The following is a 13,127-nucleotide window of genomic DNA, read 5'->3' on the forward strand; positions in this document are numbered from 1 at the left end:
ACACACAAGAGTGTGTAAAAAAGTTAAAGACCCAAGCGCACAGTATTTTTCTTGATATCTAAGTTTCATTCGTCTTGGTGATAACTTGCCTCATTCCTGAGGCTAAGTCATTTATTTGAGGTTACCGTTCCTTACACATCAATGCCAGTTCTGGACATTCAACTTTTTCCTCACCCAAAGATTTACAATTGATAGGGACTAAATCTCAAGCATGTGCTGATATTAAGGTATGGTGTAACAAGTTTGCTTTAAAGTGATCTGATGTTACATCTCGGTGAATTTTTACAACTCCAAAAAATTGTTACCATGTAATTTTCTTTCTTTTTTCCTCTCCAAGATCCAACATGACGAGGTTTCCATTGTCTACGATTTTACCCAGAACAAATTTCGTTTGGAATCAAGTTCCTTTAAACTTGTAAAGCCTTTGTACTTTTAGGCCTTTATTCGGAGTGGTTTATTAAACTTAATCTCCTAGCGTTAATCGCGCCAAATTTCCGCTCCATTAAATGATCTTTGTTATGAATATATGCTAGGAGTGTTACATCCATCAGATGATTAGTAAATTTGTTAGTTTTGTGATAAATGTACAGATACAACAAATATCATCAGCTGTAATAACTGTTGTTACGGTTGAAAAATATCTATTGAACAACATTTTTAAACACAAAATTATAGTATTTGGCCGACTAAAAAAAATTTTTGTTCGGTTACATTGTCTTCCGAATTTCACATAGTGTTTTGGCTTAAATTACACTTCTTATCTTTTACTTCTGCTCTGATTACCTCTGCGTCAGTTACATTGGGACTTTACATTTCTTTTATTTACTGACATTTAATTTTGTGCACCTCCTAGAAGTTACTTATGTATGCCATTTTTTGCTTTCCTTTATAATGAAAAAGTTTCTTATTTTATTTACGACAGTAATCGACGTCATCAAAATATTTTCATCAAATTTTCTACTGCATCTCTCCTTCTCCAGCTTTAAACCTTTCTTTTCACTTACTTTTATTCGCACACACACACACACACACACACACACACACACACACACACACCTCACACTCACACGTGCACGAATCCGAGATATTTTTCCTCCATTCATAGGAAATCACTTGTTCTCCTCTTGAAAAAGGAAAGAGATAAAAAGAAGGAAGTTTAGCTACATCCAAAAGAAAATGAAAAATTAAACATTTCCCCTATTCTGAACCCAGTCTTTCCTTGTTCAGTGACGCCAATCCTCTCATTAACATATCCCTGAAATTCGCCCAAAAGGCGTCAACATCTCTGTCCCCATTGGCCCCGTTACTTTATGCTTCTCATTAGTGCTATCAGTTCTTCATGGGTATGCAAAGATGTATTGACTTACATATTTCTGATTTACCGTTTTCCATCATCGGCATTTGTTTCATACATTTAATGTTTATAAAGCATCGATGAATTGCTCAGGTAAAAGGATATGCTTCCACGAACCGCAAAGTTATGTTAGAACTTGTAGAACTTCAGTATATGAATATATATATGTATATATAGTATATATATATATATATATATATATATATACATATATATATATATATATATATATATATATATATATATATATTATATTTTATGATTCAGTTTTCAATTATTAAATAAATTACACCAATAAGACAAAATAATATTTTATATAAATGTTGCGTTCTAAGAGACCATACATCTCACAGACAGGTCTGTCGTTATTATCCAGTTACACTACGGAATATTTTACTTTACATCGAGAGAAAAAGTTCATTCAGTGACACCACATTATAGGAATGGAGCTTTTATGCAATAATGTAAGGAAATTCCTCTCCATCTGTAATTCTGAATTAAGCTATGTTTTATGCAACAATAAGTTAATATGTGGATAAAAAGTACTTCTACATCTGTCACTGAATTGGTAAGACATAAAGAAATGTAATTTAATTACACACGCTTCAGAGGAGCAGGAATCTCATGATACTGAAAGAGAGAGAGAGAGAGAGAGAGAGAGAGAGAGAGAGAGAGAGAGAGAGAGAGAGAGAGAGAGAGAGAGAGAGAGACTGTTTTATCTCAGCATATATACTTTTATTACAACCGTGAATGCTACCTAACGGAAACTTTAATATAATTGATTTACTCAACCACCCGGCCACCGGTTACGCGAAGAAATTGCTCGTTCGTTCAACTTGAAACAATGTTTCCTTGAACCGCCTTCAAAGAGAGAGAGAGAGAGAGAGAGAGAGAGAGAGAGAGAGAGAGAGAGAGAGAGAGAGAGAGAGAGAGTATTTCCTATTTTTTTTTATTAAAGCATATACTAAATAACGAAAACTTATATAACTGATGTACTCTGTTTAACCACTAGGCCGCTGGTTATTGGTTACTGTAAGAAAGTGTTCGTTCGTCATCTTAATGTTTCCTTGAACCGCCCTCAAAGAGAGAGAGAGAGAGAGAGAGAGAGAGAGAGAGAGAGAGAGAGAGAGAGAGAGAGAGAGAGAGCAACGGCGGAGATGGACATTTTGCCGACCAATCTCTTAAAAAAGCTGGCACAAATACTCCTTTTTCTGTGATCATTATAACTGCTTTATTTCGGCTTTCAGGGAGCTACGTATTTTTTTTTACCCGTCTTCTCCATGAACGTAATCGTCCCATTGCTCTTTATGTCAATTTAATATTTAGATGGGAAGCTTTTCTAAATTTTTTTGTAAGTTCTAACAACTTATTCCTTTTTCCTTGTATTAGGATTTTTTTTATACATTTACAGTGTTCCAACAGCAAATCATTGCATCCATCATGTGCTTTAAGAAACTAGGTAAAATCTTTTATTTACATCTATTTCCAAACTTTTCTTTTTTTCATAATTAATCCGACTTAGTGAATGCAGTTTTATTATTTACTCCATCTTAACCATAACCCACTAAGCCAGCCTTCCGGTCGTTTGCGAACGCCCCTTTCAGACCTGTTTTTTATTTTACTCCTACAGGTGTTAATGACTCCTCCGTCAGATAAGCCTCCTTTTCTTCCAAGGTTCTCTCTTGGTTCCAGTTCAGTTACTCTATATTCATCATTACAGGTTAGATGAAGTTCTAAAAATCAAAAAGAGAGAGCTTATTGCAACCCATTCTGTCCCTCCTCCCTTAAGTAATGGGAAAAAATAAAAAGTTCCTTGCAGTTTCTTAGACAAATGACGCTTCGAATTTCAAACAATATTCTAGATATTTTGATAATTTTTACCACTTACATTATCAAAGATAAGAATGGTCACAGCTACGTATAAGACGTATAAGGGCGGAGCCAGAGATGATGCTCTGATATGCCAGAACCTTACTGCAATACCTGTCCTTTTTTCCTTGGCAGATGAGCTGTAAAATGTCCTGTTAATGGTACTAATCTTACGTTTAATCAGAATCCACAGGCGGTCGATGCTCTCTCTCTCTCTCTCTCTCTCTCCCCGAAACGGTGCAAGGAATTAGGAATTAATCCTCAGGCCTTGACTAACAAATGGAAAAGAAAGTTTGTGACGACAAGCGTAAACAATAACGTACGTAATGCAAATGTCATATGATTTGGGGAAATCAGTATGCATGTATATACACATCTCTCACAGTTGAAGTTACCAAACTTTTCTATAACAAATATCATCAAACCAGAGAAAACATTCCCAAAATATGTGAACCATTAGGGCTTCACAGCATGATCAGGCACGATATGGCATCAGTCAGACCTTTTCAATGCTATTCAGTTACAAGTTGGGTTCACCCAATTTGTGATACTAACCTGGGCGCAGAAACTATGACCTTCAACTAGATACTCAAAGTACTAATAAGCAGTGATGAAAAATATCTGCTGGATGTTATCCGCTTTAAAAACAAACATTAACAGAAAAATTATCGTACAGTACAAATTGAAACTTTGTTACCCAAGAAATAATATTGAACGTTGGGTGCAAAAAATTAATGAATCTCTCTCTCTCACTCTCTCTCTTTCCCCCCCTTTTTATAACGAGAGGCGCGCTATTAACCATTGCTCGCCCTTCGCAACGTGACGTAAACATCTGTGGACCAGAATCTCATGCTCGAGTGATTTGTTTTGCTTTCAGCTTCTTTCTCCTTCTTCTTGTAAGCACCAGTGGTTCCGGGTAAGTGCTAATAGTCAGGGAGGGCGAGAGACTCCTCTCTTTAGTTAAATGCGCAGCACTCATGAACAATTTCGTTTGATACTGCTCTGAATAGTGAGAAAGTTACACCTTAAAACGCACTTCTGAATTTATGTATTCGTGGTGGAGGGCTGAGATTGTGTGTATATAAGTGTATGTATATGTATATGTGTATATACGTGTGTGTGTGCTATTATTTTAGCTTAAACCCGACGGTGGTTCATACATTAGAAGTAGGCAAAATGCCGCCAATACAAAACAAACCATGCAGATATGGATGCATTATAAGCAAACCACGACACTGAAGCGTTTTTCTGTTACGGGACCCATCACTGGACTTTCTTTCTCGGATCCTACCAAAAATGAAAAGAAAAAATAATGGACAAGAAGTTTCTCCTGCAAGTTTTTTTACGTTATTTAAGAGACTTTCAAAACCAACGGAGGTTATCGTTCAATAAAGGCTCTACATAACATAGGTTCATCATAGTCCGGGTCTTCGGCCTCTGTTAAGACCGATAACACAATCTTTCCTATTTAAGAAATTCAACGTGACCCAGCAGGCAGTTTTAGGTCAGTAGTAGAGGTACTCCTTGAATAGCTGCAATTTGGAAGCGCAGATGCAACGGGAGGAAATATGGGAGGGGGCGGAGATGCTGAAAACAGGGCCTAGTTGAGTATAAAAGAGTTAGCGGCGGTGTGAGAGACCACATTTGTTCTAGAGCAGCCGAAGCCAAAGGACAATGGAAAGGTGTCTACTGTTGCTCTGTCTCACCGTGGCATTGCTCGCCGCCACGGCAAGTCCTGCTCCTCCCAAGGTTAGTTGCTCACATGGACGACAGGATGGCTGTCTTGACTTTCTCAGTAAGTTGTTGATTCTCGACTATCTCGCTGCATTTAACTCATTATCGAACTTCGCCGATACTGGTCACTTTTTACCAGATATGCAAGTAATTGAAATACCCACACTGCCCTCTTCACCTCTCGAATTCTTTACACTCTTCGGAAACGCTTGTCACTAAAGCGCATCCAAAAGGTGTGAAGAATTTGAGAACTTAAGAGAGCATTGTTGTTATTACAATTAAAAATACACACACAAACACACGCACACACACACACACACTATGTAACATTTATCAGTGTGTAGTATTTATTTATTGGTAAACACCTCAGCTTTTAGGTACTATGAAAATTCAGTTATTGGGTGTTGAAGCCAATCTTACTCTCGGCTACTGGTGTAAATAATCCACACTTTCTCAAACAGACATCGAAGTTCACACCCCCAATCCATGAATGAGGCAAATAAATAGAAAGCCAAGGAAGATGTCATTTAGAGGAATGCTCTTTATATGATTCAAGTTACATACATTCAATAGTAATGCCACAGCATCGTAGCCTTCACACAAACACACACACACACACAGACTGTCAGTCAGTAAATCGAGCTCAATGAATGTCGACTGTACACTTTAAACTGACGGACGAAAGCAATGTTAGAATTATTTGGTGACATGAACTGTCGCATATTGAACTTCGTCATCATGCAAACCTTTTCTATTACCTCTCATGGAAACGAAACATCTAAACAAGTTATACTCACTAAAAATAAAAGCGTTTTGTATATAGCTTGAATACGAAAGTGATCATTTGATGGCGGTCACATTCCCGCTGAGGCCGAAATATACGAAAAAAGAGGCCCGCAGTACATTAAATCCTTCAAGAAGAAATGCCCGTCAGAATGGACAGAAATGCTCCGTACACTGAATGTCTAAATGCTTCACGTCTCTAGGCAATAGTTTATTCATGAGTAGGCTTTCTACTGAGGAGTTTCTCTCATTATCCCACATTCTTTCCCAAACTGGTATAGACGCGCATCCTGTTATGCGGCCAAACAATTTTTTTTTGTTTTTATGATAGGTTATTTCCCCCCCCATATCTTCGTTCAACAGACACACCTACACACACACAATCCACTTTGCAAAGCACTGTGGAGAAAAAGAATGAAAGATGAATTAAGATTAATGATATTCTGAGTTTACAGATTAGAGGTTAGAATATTGGTCACAGAGAAATACTGCATGTAACACACACTTCTAGAATTCATGCATGACCCTAAATATATTCATGGTTAAATGTCTTTTGCCGTTGACTTTATTATTAGCAAAAACGAAGAATTTGAGGTAGGCTACTATACGTCGATTAAATCAATACCTGGGACTGAGCATTCATATACCTATTGCTTTCAGTCTTATCAGCCTTTCGTTTGATCAGTGGAGAGCTTTGGACTGTTGAACTCACAGGCCCGGAGTTGTATCTCCGGCAGCATTGACATGAAGAGGTAGAGGAATTTTATTTCTGGTGATTGAAACGGTTTCTTCGCTATAATGTAGTTGGATTCCACAATAAGATGGAGTCCGTTGCTAGTAACCGACTGGTTCTTATCCACGTTAAATAAGTCCTAATCCTTCCAGGCCCAGCCCTAGGAGAACTGTTAATCCAGCTCAGTGGTCTGGTAAAACTAAGGTATACCAACTTTTTTCAGTCTTATCAAAATCAGGAGATATAAAATTCTGAGCTTTATTTACAAAATCTGAAACTTCAAAAAACTGCAGTCAAAAGTCAGGTTTCATCTGATACGTAAAGAACAATGTTTCCCCAACTGAATTAATTATCGAAGTGTAAATGCCCGAGTTCCGTGCAAACTAGCTCCTCAACATAAGGAAACTCGACATCGTAAGAAAATAATGATCGTCTAGCAAGACGCACCAGGATTTCTAAGAGGATCAAAACCACAAGTGACTAATAATGTTCGTCTTCTCTCCTCAGGTGGGCGTTATTGACGTCGCTTTGTTGCAGAGGCCTATTTAGGTAAAAGTATTACCGCCCACAAGATGGGGACATCAGGTTTGAGCTTGCCCATTTCAAATCGGATTGCAATTTTGAGTAAATATATGCCGTACACATAATATATATATATATATATATATATATATATATATATGTATATATATATATATATATGTATATATATATATATATATATATATATATATATATATATATATATATATATATATATATATATATATAATACACGCACACACACTCGTCATAAATATATTATCAGCATTCATATATATAATATATATATATCATTATATCTTATCAGCTGCCTATAATAACATCATTATTCTTAAGCCAGAGGAGGAAGATTTTTAACCGGAAATCTTAACGTGTCTCATATAATCTAAAATGAAAATGGCAAACCCACACTGAAAACTTATTACACATATATTCTGATGATAACGATAACATGCTAAAACAATCACAAAACACACACGCACACATAGGAACGAGGTATCAGAACGGAGCAACAAAACTTGGCCAGGTAGTTAGCGTTACCTCGTTCCTGATACCCTGGATGCGAAGTACGAATTTGGCCTGAGTCAGAATATCTTTTCTTTTTTCTACGTTGGATCAGGCTTAGTGAAAAGCGTTTCAGGTGTGAAGAAACCAGATGTTAAGAGGCATTGTGTTTTCATGACAACCTATATTTTTATATATATATATATATATATATATTATATATATATATATATATATATATATATATATATATATATATATATATATATATATATATATATATATATATATCTATCCTTCTTTCTTTCCAATCAGGGACGCCGAAGCAGCAGACGCCGAAGCACCCGCTGAAGGAGAAGCAACCGACGAAGACGGCGCAGAGGAAGAGGCTGGGGCGACTGAGGTCCACTGCACGAAGGAGCCTATCGGGAACGACACCTTCCACTGGAGTTCTCCCAACTTCGGCAAGGCCGATTACCCAAACGACGCTTATTGCAAAGTCTCCAGTTCGTCCGTGAGTAATGTGGAAATCAGTGCTCTGTCTGCTCCGTTTTAGTTGTGATATTACAGTGAAATTTGGTATCTTGCTCTGTAATTTGCAATACGAATGGATGTATTTGAGTTCAAAGTATGACGATGATAATGAATGAGTGGAACACACAACCTCTAATTATAACAAAATCTTAAAAAAAGTGCAGAGCAGCATAATGTATATATAATTAACTTTCAATTACCAAATTACTTTAATATATCAGTCATTTTTGACAGGAGAGGTACTATGGTATATAAATATTTGCCAAGACGGGTTTTTTTTATTACATTTATGTCCGATATGAGTAGGGTTCATCTTCTGAATAAACAATAATTTATGGATTAACAGTCACCAAAAAGACTTTAAAACGGTTCATATTTGTATAACACTCTGGCTCCGTTCTCTCAAGCCGTCTTACTGGTTGAAATCCATCTAACCAATCACGTGAGACATTTTCATTTCGGGGGCGTGACTTCCCTAAGTTTTCCACCCGCTTTCATTTATAACTAAAACCGCTTTCAGGTTTACAAACACTGCCTATCCGATGGGATATAACCAAGCTCGGTTCTTGACACAAAGTAATGTCTCTCGGTCATGTCTCCCTGGCTCTGATTTGAACCCCTGTAATTGAGCTCAACCATTGCTTTAGCTATAGGGATGGTGAACTATTCATCAACCTCCAAATTTCCTAAATTGCCATTTTCAAGTTGAAAAACCTTCCCTTCCACTGGTGTGTGAGCAATCTTGTACCTGCCACTTTTCATACCTGACGGCTACTGATTTGATTTCCAGCACACACGTTTGTTCATCTTGGTAAATAAATTTATTCATATGCGGTTCGGCAATGGAGGGTTTCAGTGAATATTACATTTAAAACGTAATAATGAACAATACGTGACTCCCCCACAGACAGAACCGGGATATGCCACACTCAGCTTCAACAGCTTGAACATCCTTTGCGAAGGTCGTGGGGATTCCGTCACCTTCAAACAACCCTATCACATCGATGACCTGACGAGCAAGAAGTAAGTACAACGCAATGACATTCGAACTGCACCTTTCTAATGGCCTGTCCACACTAGCGGGCATGCCCGACGGACACTTACAGCTGTTTATGTTTTCTCTCGCTTCTGGCTCCATACTCGGTGGGTCAGTATAGTGGAAAGGGTTATGGGAACAGTGTTTGCCCGTCGGGCAGTGCCCGCTTGCGTGGACAGGGCTTTAGGTGTCTGGACCCATATGATTTAATACTTTTTTAAAAAGGCATCTCCTTCCGCAAGCATTCATAGATTCATTTCTACTTACAAAATAAAATAGTGGAATTAACGCCAGAGCGGCCAGGGCTTTACGGGTAAACCTAATAATGATGGAAAATGATTCACGTTGCCGATTATGAAAAGCCTCATCATCACTTTTGGCATCTTCATCACCAGATACTGCGGCGTCATGACCGAGTCCAGCAAGATCACCTCCGTCTTACCAACGTACAATTTCTTCGGTAAGTTCCGCACTGACCACACTGGCACCGCTTCCGGTTTCAATGTCACCATCACCAAGCAGATGACGAACTGTCATAAGGTACGTTTTTTGTCTCTCAACGCCACATATGACTGTCAGGGAATTTTATATTTCTCTCTCTCTCTCTCTCTCTCTCTCTCTCTCTCTCTCTCTCTCTCTCTCTCTCTCATTTATATAACTTTATATGTGTTTCTTTTTCTTTTGCTTGTTCGTTTTGTACAAAGCTTAATCATGCCTGTTTTTCCTACCGGTGACAATTCAAACATGATATTTTTGTAATTAAGATAAATTTCTGTGACACATGTAATGCATTTCCTACCTCGAACTAAGCAAACCATTGAAAAGCGCTCCTCTCAGAGACGCGAGCCAAGATTCACCCATTTATAGATATGTATACAAATGGTTTCAGATTATCGAGACGGGAGAATATAGCTCTACATTATTGAAACCAACGGGCCCAATGCCTCTGGCCTGCAAAAAAAAATTGGAGTGGTGTGGATCAGGGTAAGTGTCTCGTTCACTTTAATGCAAAAAAAAATCCTTTTCTATTGTGTATCATAATATCCCCAAACCAAAAGCAATTAAGAAGTGTTGGTCCTAAGCTGCTCTTTACTTCCTTATTTTTATATGGATTTAAATTCCAGGAGTTTCAAAACTTTTTATATAAAGTGAGCGAGGACATTACGTTTTACGCCATGAGTACAACAGCAGATTTCACAATTGTAATCATGAAATCATGCACTCAGTATTCTAAATAAACAATAATAAAAGAATGAAAATTACATTTAAGATTACAGGTAGAACTGGAGAGTAAAACAGTACATATATGCATATATATATATATGTATATGTATATATATATATATATATATATATATATATATATATATATATATATATATATATATATATATATATATATATATTATATATATATATATACATATATATACACACACACATATATATATATATATATATATATATATATATATATAAATATATATATATGTATGTATATGTATATTTAATACGCAGAGTTAAATCAGGTTCCCCAGATATCACTAACGAGGTTACGGATCCGAAAATGACATCTACATAAAGCATATCCTTCACAAAACATAAAATCTTAAAAAGCCACCACAGGACATTAAACTGCTGAATTTACATGACTCAGTCTTAAATTAGTGTATTTAGTTACTATACCATCAGGTAGTTGCATTCAAAGCACGTGTGAATGTCCTTAAAGATTAATTCTGACAAAGATGACAAAGCCTACCTCTGCTCCTCTAGAGATTTCATTTTAATCAAGTGCTCTAATTATATGACAGACGTTGAGATGGTTTCACGATATCATTAGACCTTTATGTTAATCTGTAACGTTGGACGGAAGGAAAATCACAAGCAAAATGGGGAAGGAGTATCTAGAGAAAAGTAAGCAAATGAACATCAAATGTACCTTTCGGATTTATGGAGTTAAAGATTAAATTATTGTCAACGCTGCTCCTCTAAACGAAAAAAAAAAAAGAAATAAAAAACACCGGTACTCACCTGCATTTATTAAGGCTTCAGCACAAATTCACGATAGTGATCCTTCAAGGACTTGTGCACCAGCCATTCCCTGCTGCGTCAATACGAGGAAAGTCACAAGGGCCTGAAATTGCAAGAAAATCGATTGTCAGGTGTTTATTGTAAAAGGCCACTATGATTTGGGGACCAATATTTTTGATGACGGCGTCAAATAAAAGTTGAGACTTAATGATAACCACGACTGCTTCTGCCTGTTCCAATACAAAATCCTAGTCATTAAGTAAGGAATTTCTGAAATTTTCTGTGATAATGTTTGTATATAAATACCCAAGCTGCTAAAATAACCTTACAGAACAGCAAACAGCTGTCTGAATTGTAAATTTCATCTCATAGCCCGCTTCATTTAGACATTTATTTTATCTTCTTTTATCAGGCTCCAGTGGGTAAACGCATTGAGCTGCAATTCATTCCAACGCTAACCGAAAGCCCACTCTGCAATGAAGGCAGTATTCTCGTCGACAGTTCTGGCAGCAAGTTTTACAGAAGACGCACCACCGACAGCTACTGTGGCAAGGCCACCCCCGGAACGATCATCTCGAAGAAAAACTACATGAACGTCCTCTACTATTCCATGGATTCTTTGGACCACTTCACTGCTCGGTGGGCTTTGCTCTCAGCTTTCTAAGTAATACTTCCCACGAGGTCAGCTATTTCCGAGTGCCGCGTTAGTGCCAAAAGATCGGCACCAAATGAACTCGGGTAACCAACTGGTTCTTAGCCACGTAAAATAAGTCTAATCCTTTGGGCCAGCCCTAGGAGAGCTGTTAATCAGCTCGGTGGTCTGGTTAAACTAAGATATACTTAACTTCCTGGGAAAAGGGAACTGAGGAAAAATAGAGATTGAGACGGTTCGGAAAGAAGTTCAACTTAAGAAAACGAAAGAGGGTAATACTTTAGTGGAACGTCATGACTTAAATCTTCACTTGATATATGTATGCAACACAAATAAAAGCATATATTTATTGACATACGCATACATGCACTCACATATGTATACATCTGGCCTGAAAATCGTTCTTAGTACAGCATAAAGCAAGGGTTAGTAAACTATGTTGATGAGCTGTGCGAGACCAGTGACCTACAATAATCTACATGTTACAAAGCAAATAATGAAGAGATAAATCCTTAATAACCATGTTCCAATTTTTTAGAACTTGTTCTACAGAGTACAGGATAAAACCATTAACGACTTGCACGGTACAAGCTTCACACAAAACAAGTAATTTTGCCCTACCGTACGAAAGTCATTTCAACTATGGCAAATTGATCCCGAAAGTCTTTATTCGTAACAAAGACTCATGTGTTTGTGTCCCAGATGTCTTTGAACCTTCAAGGTATTACAGGAAACTGTAGCTTCACATCATCCGTTACGGTGAAATAACTACTTATTTATATTCAGCTCTTATTTGTAATCCACATTTACATATGATCATACATCTTTCATAAGATTGTGTTTCATTTGCACTTTACTGTTTATAACTGCATTGCATGCAGGTTTTTTTTATTATATTAATTTATTAAATATAATCATTTTATTTGAAACAAGTCTTTTAATTGTGACCTTTGGAAATATTGCAGTTATTTTGGGGATACTGGTCTTGAAAACAAATCAACGCCTCGCTGTTCTAAAGAAAATTCATACACGTATGAAAATAAATAAGTAAAAAGATGCCTTACAAAAAATGTCACTAAAATTCAAATGTCCTTTTCCAATATCCGAGTGTACTCAAAGGTGGAAATCACAAAAATGGAAAATTCTTCCCACGTGAAAATTGCTTTACTAATGAAACATAATCTAATTGCTGAAAGATTTTAATAAAAGAGTATGGAAGATCATTTGGGTTCCTTGTAGAGTATGAAATTATTGTCAAATTATTGTCTTCTGCAATGCACCAAAACAACAATTAAATAGCTTTCTTAGATATCACAGTACTATTTCGTGCGGGTTGACTCCTCTCATTATCATC

The 13,127-nt window shown here is 36.9% G+C and overlaps 1 protein-coding gene across 1 annotated transcript; it reads left to right on the plus strand.

The window, feature by feature from the left end:
* Positions 1-7,045: 7,045 nt before the first annotated feature.
* Positions 7,046-10,078, plus strand: LOC136835458 (uncharacterized). The gene is made up of 5 exons (XM_067099006.1): positions 7,046-7,110; positions 7,836-8,034; positions 8,962-9,077; positions 9,486-9,630; positions 9,980-10,078. The coding sequence occupies exons 1-5, from the start codon at positions 7,046-7,048 to the stop codon at positions 10,076-10,078; spliced, it is 624 nt and encodes a 207-aa protein (XP_066955107.1).
* Positions 10,079-13,127: the final 3,049 nt, after the last annotated feature.

This window comes from Macrobrachium rosenbergii, chromosome 55 (assembly GCF_040412425.1).
Source record: "Macrobrachium rosenbergii isolate ZJJX-2024 chromosome 55, ASM4041242v1, whole genome shotgun sequence".
Lineage (NCBI taxonomy): Eukaryota > Metazoa > Arthropoda > Malacostraca > Decapoda > Palaemonidae > Macrobrachium > Macrobrachium rosenbergii.

What these genes read in the sequence shown, in the direction of transcription:
- LOC136835458 (XM_067099006.1), top strand. Translation starts at nt 7,046, where the DNA reads ATGGGGACATCAGGTTTGAGCTTGCCCATTTCAAATCGGATTGCAATT. An exon ending in ATTTTGAGTAAATATATGCC is followed by an intron (nt 7,111 to 7,835) that starts GTACACATAATA and finishes CTTTCCAATCAG; the next exon opens with GGACGCCGAAGCAGCAGACG. An exon ending in GCAAAGTCTCCAGTTCGTCC is followed by an intron (nt 8,035 to 8,961) that starts GTGAGTAATGTG and finishes ACTCCCCCACAG; the next exon opens with ACAGAACCGGGATATGCCAC.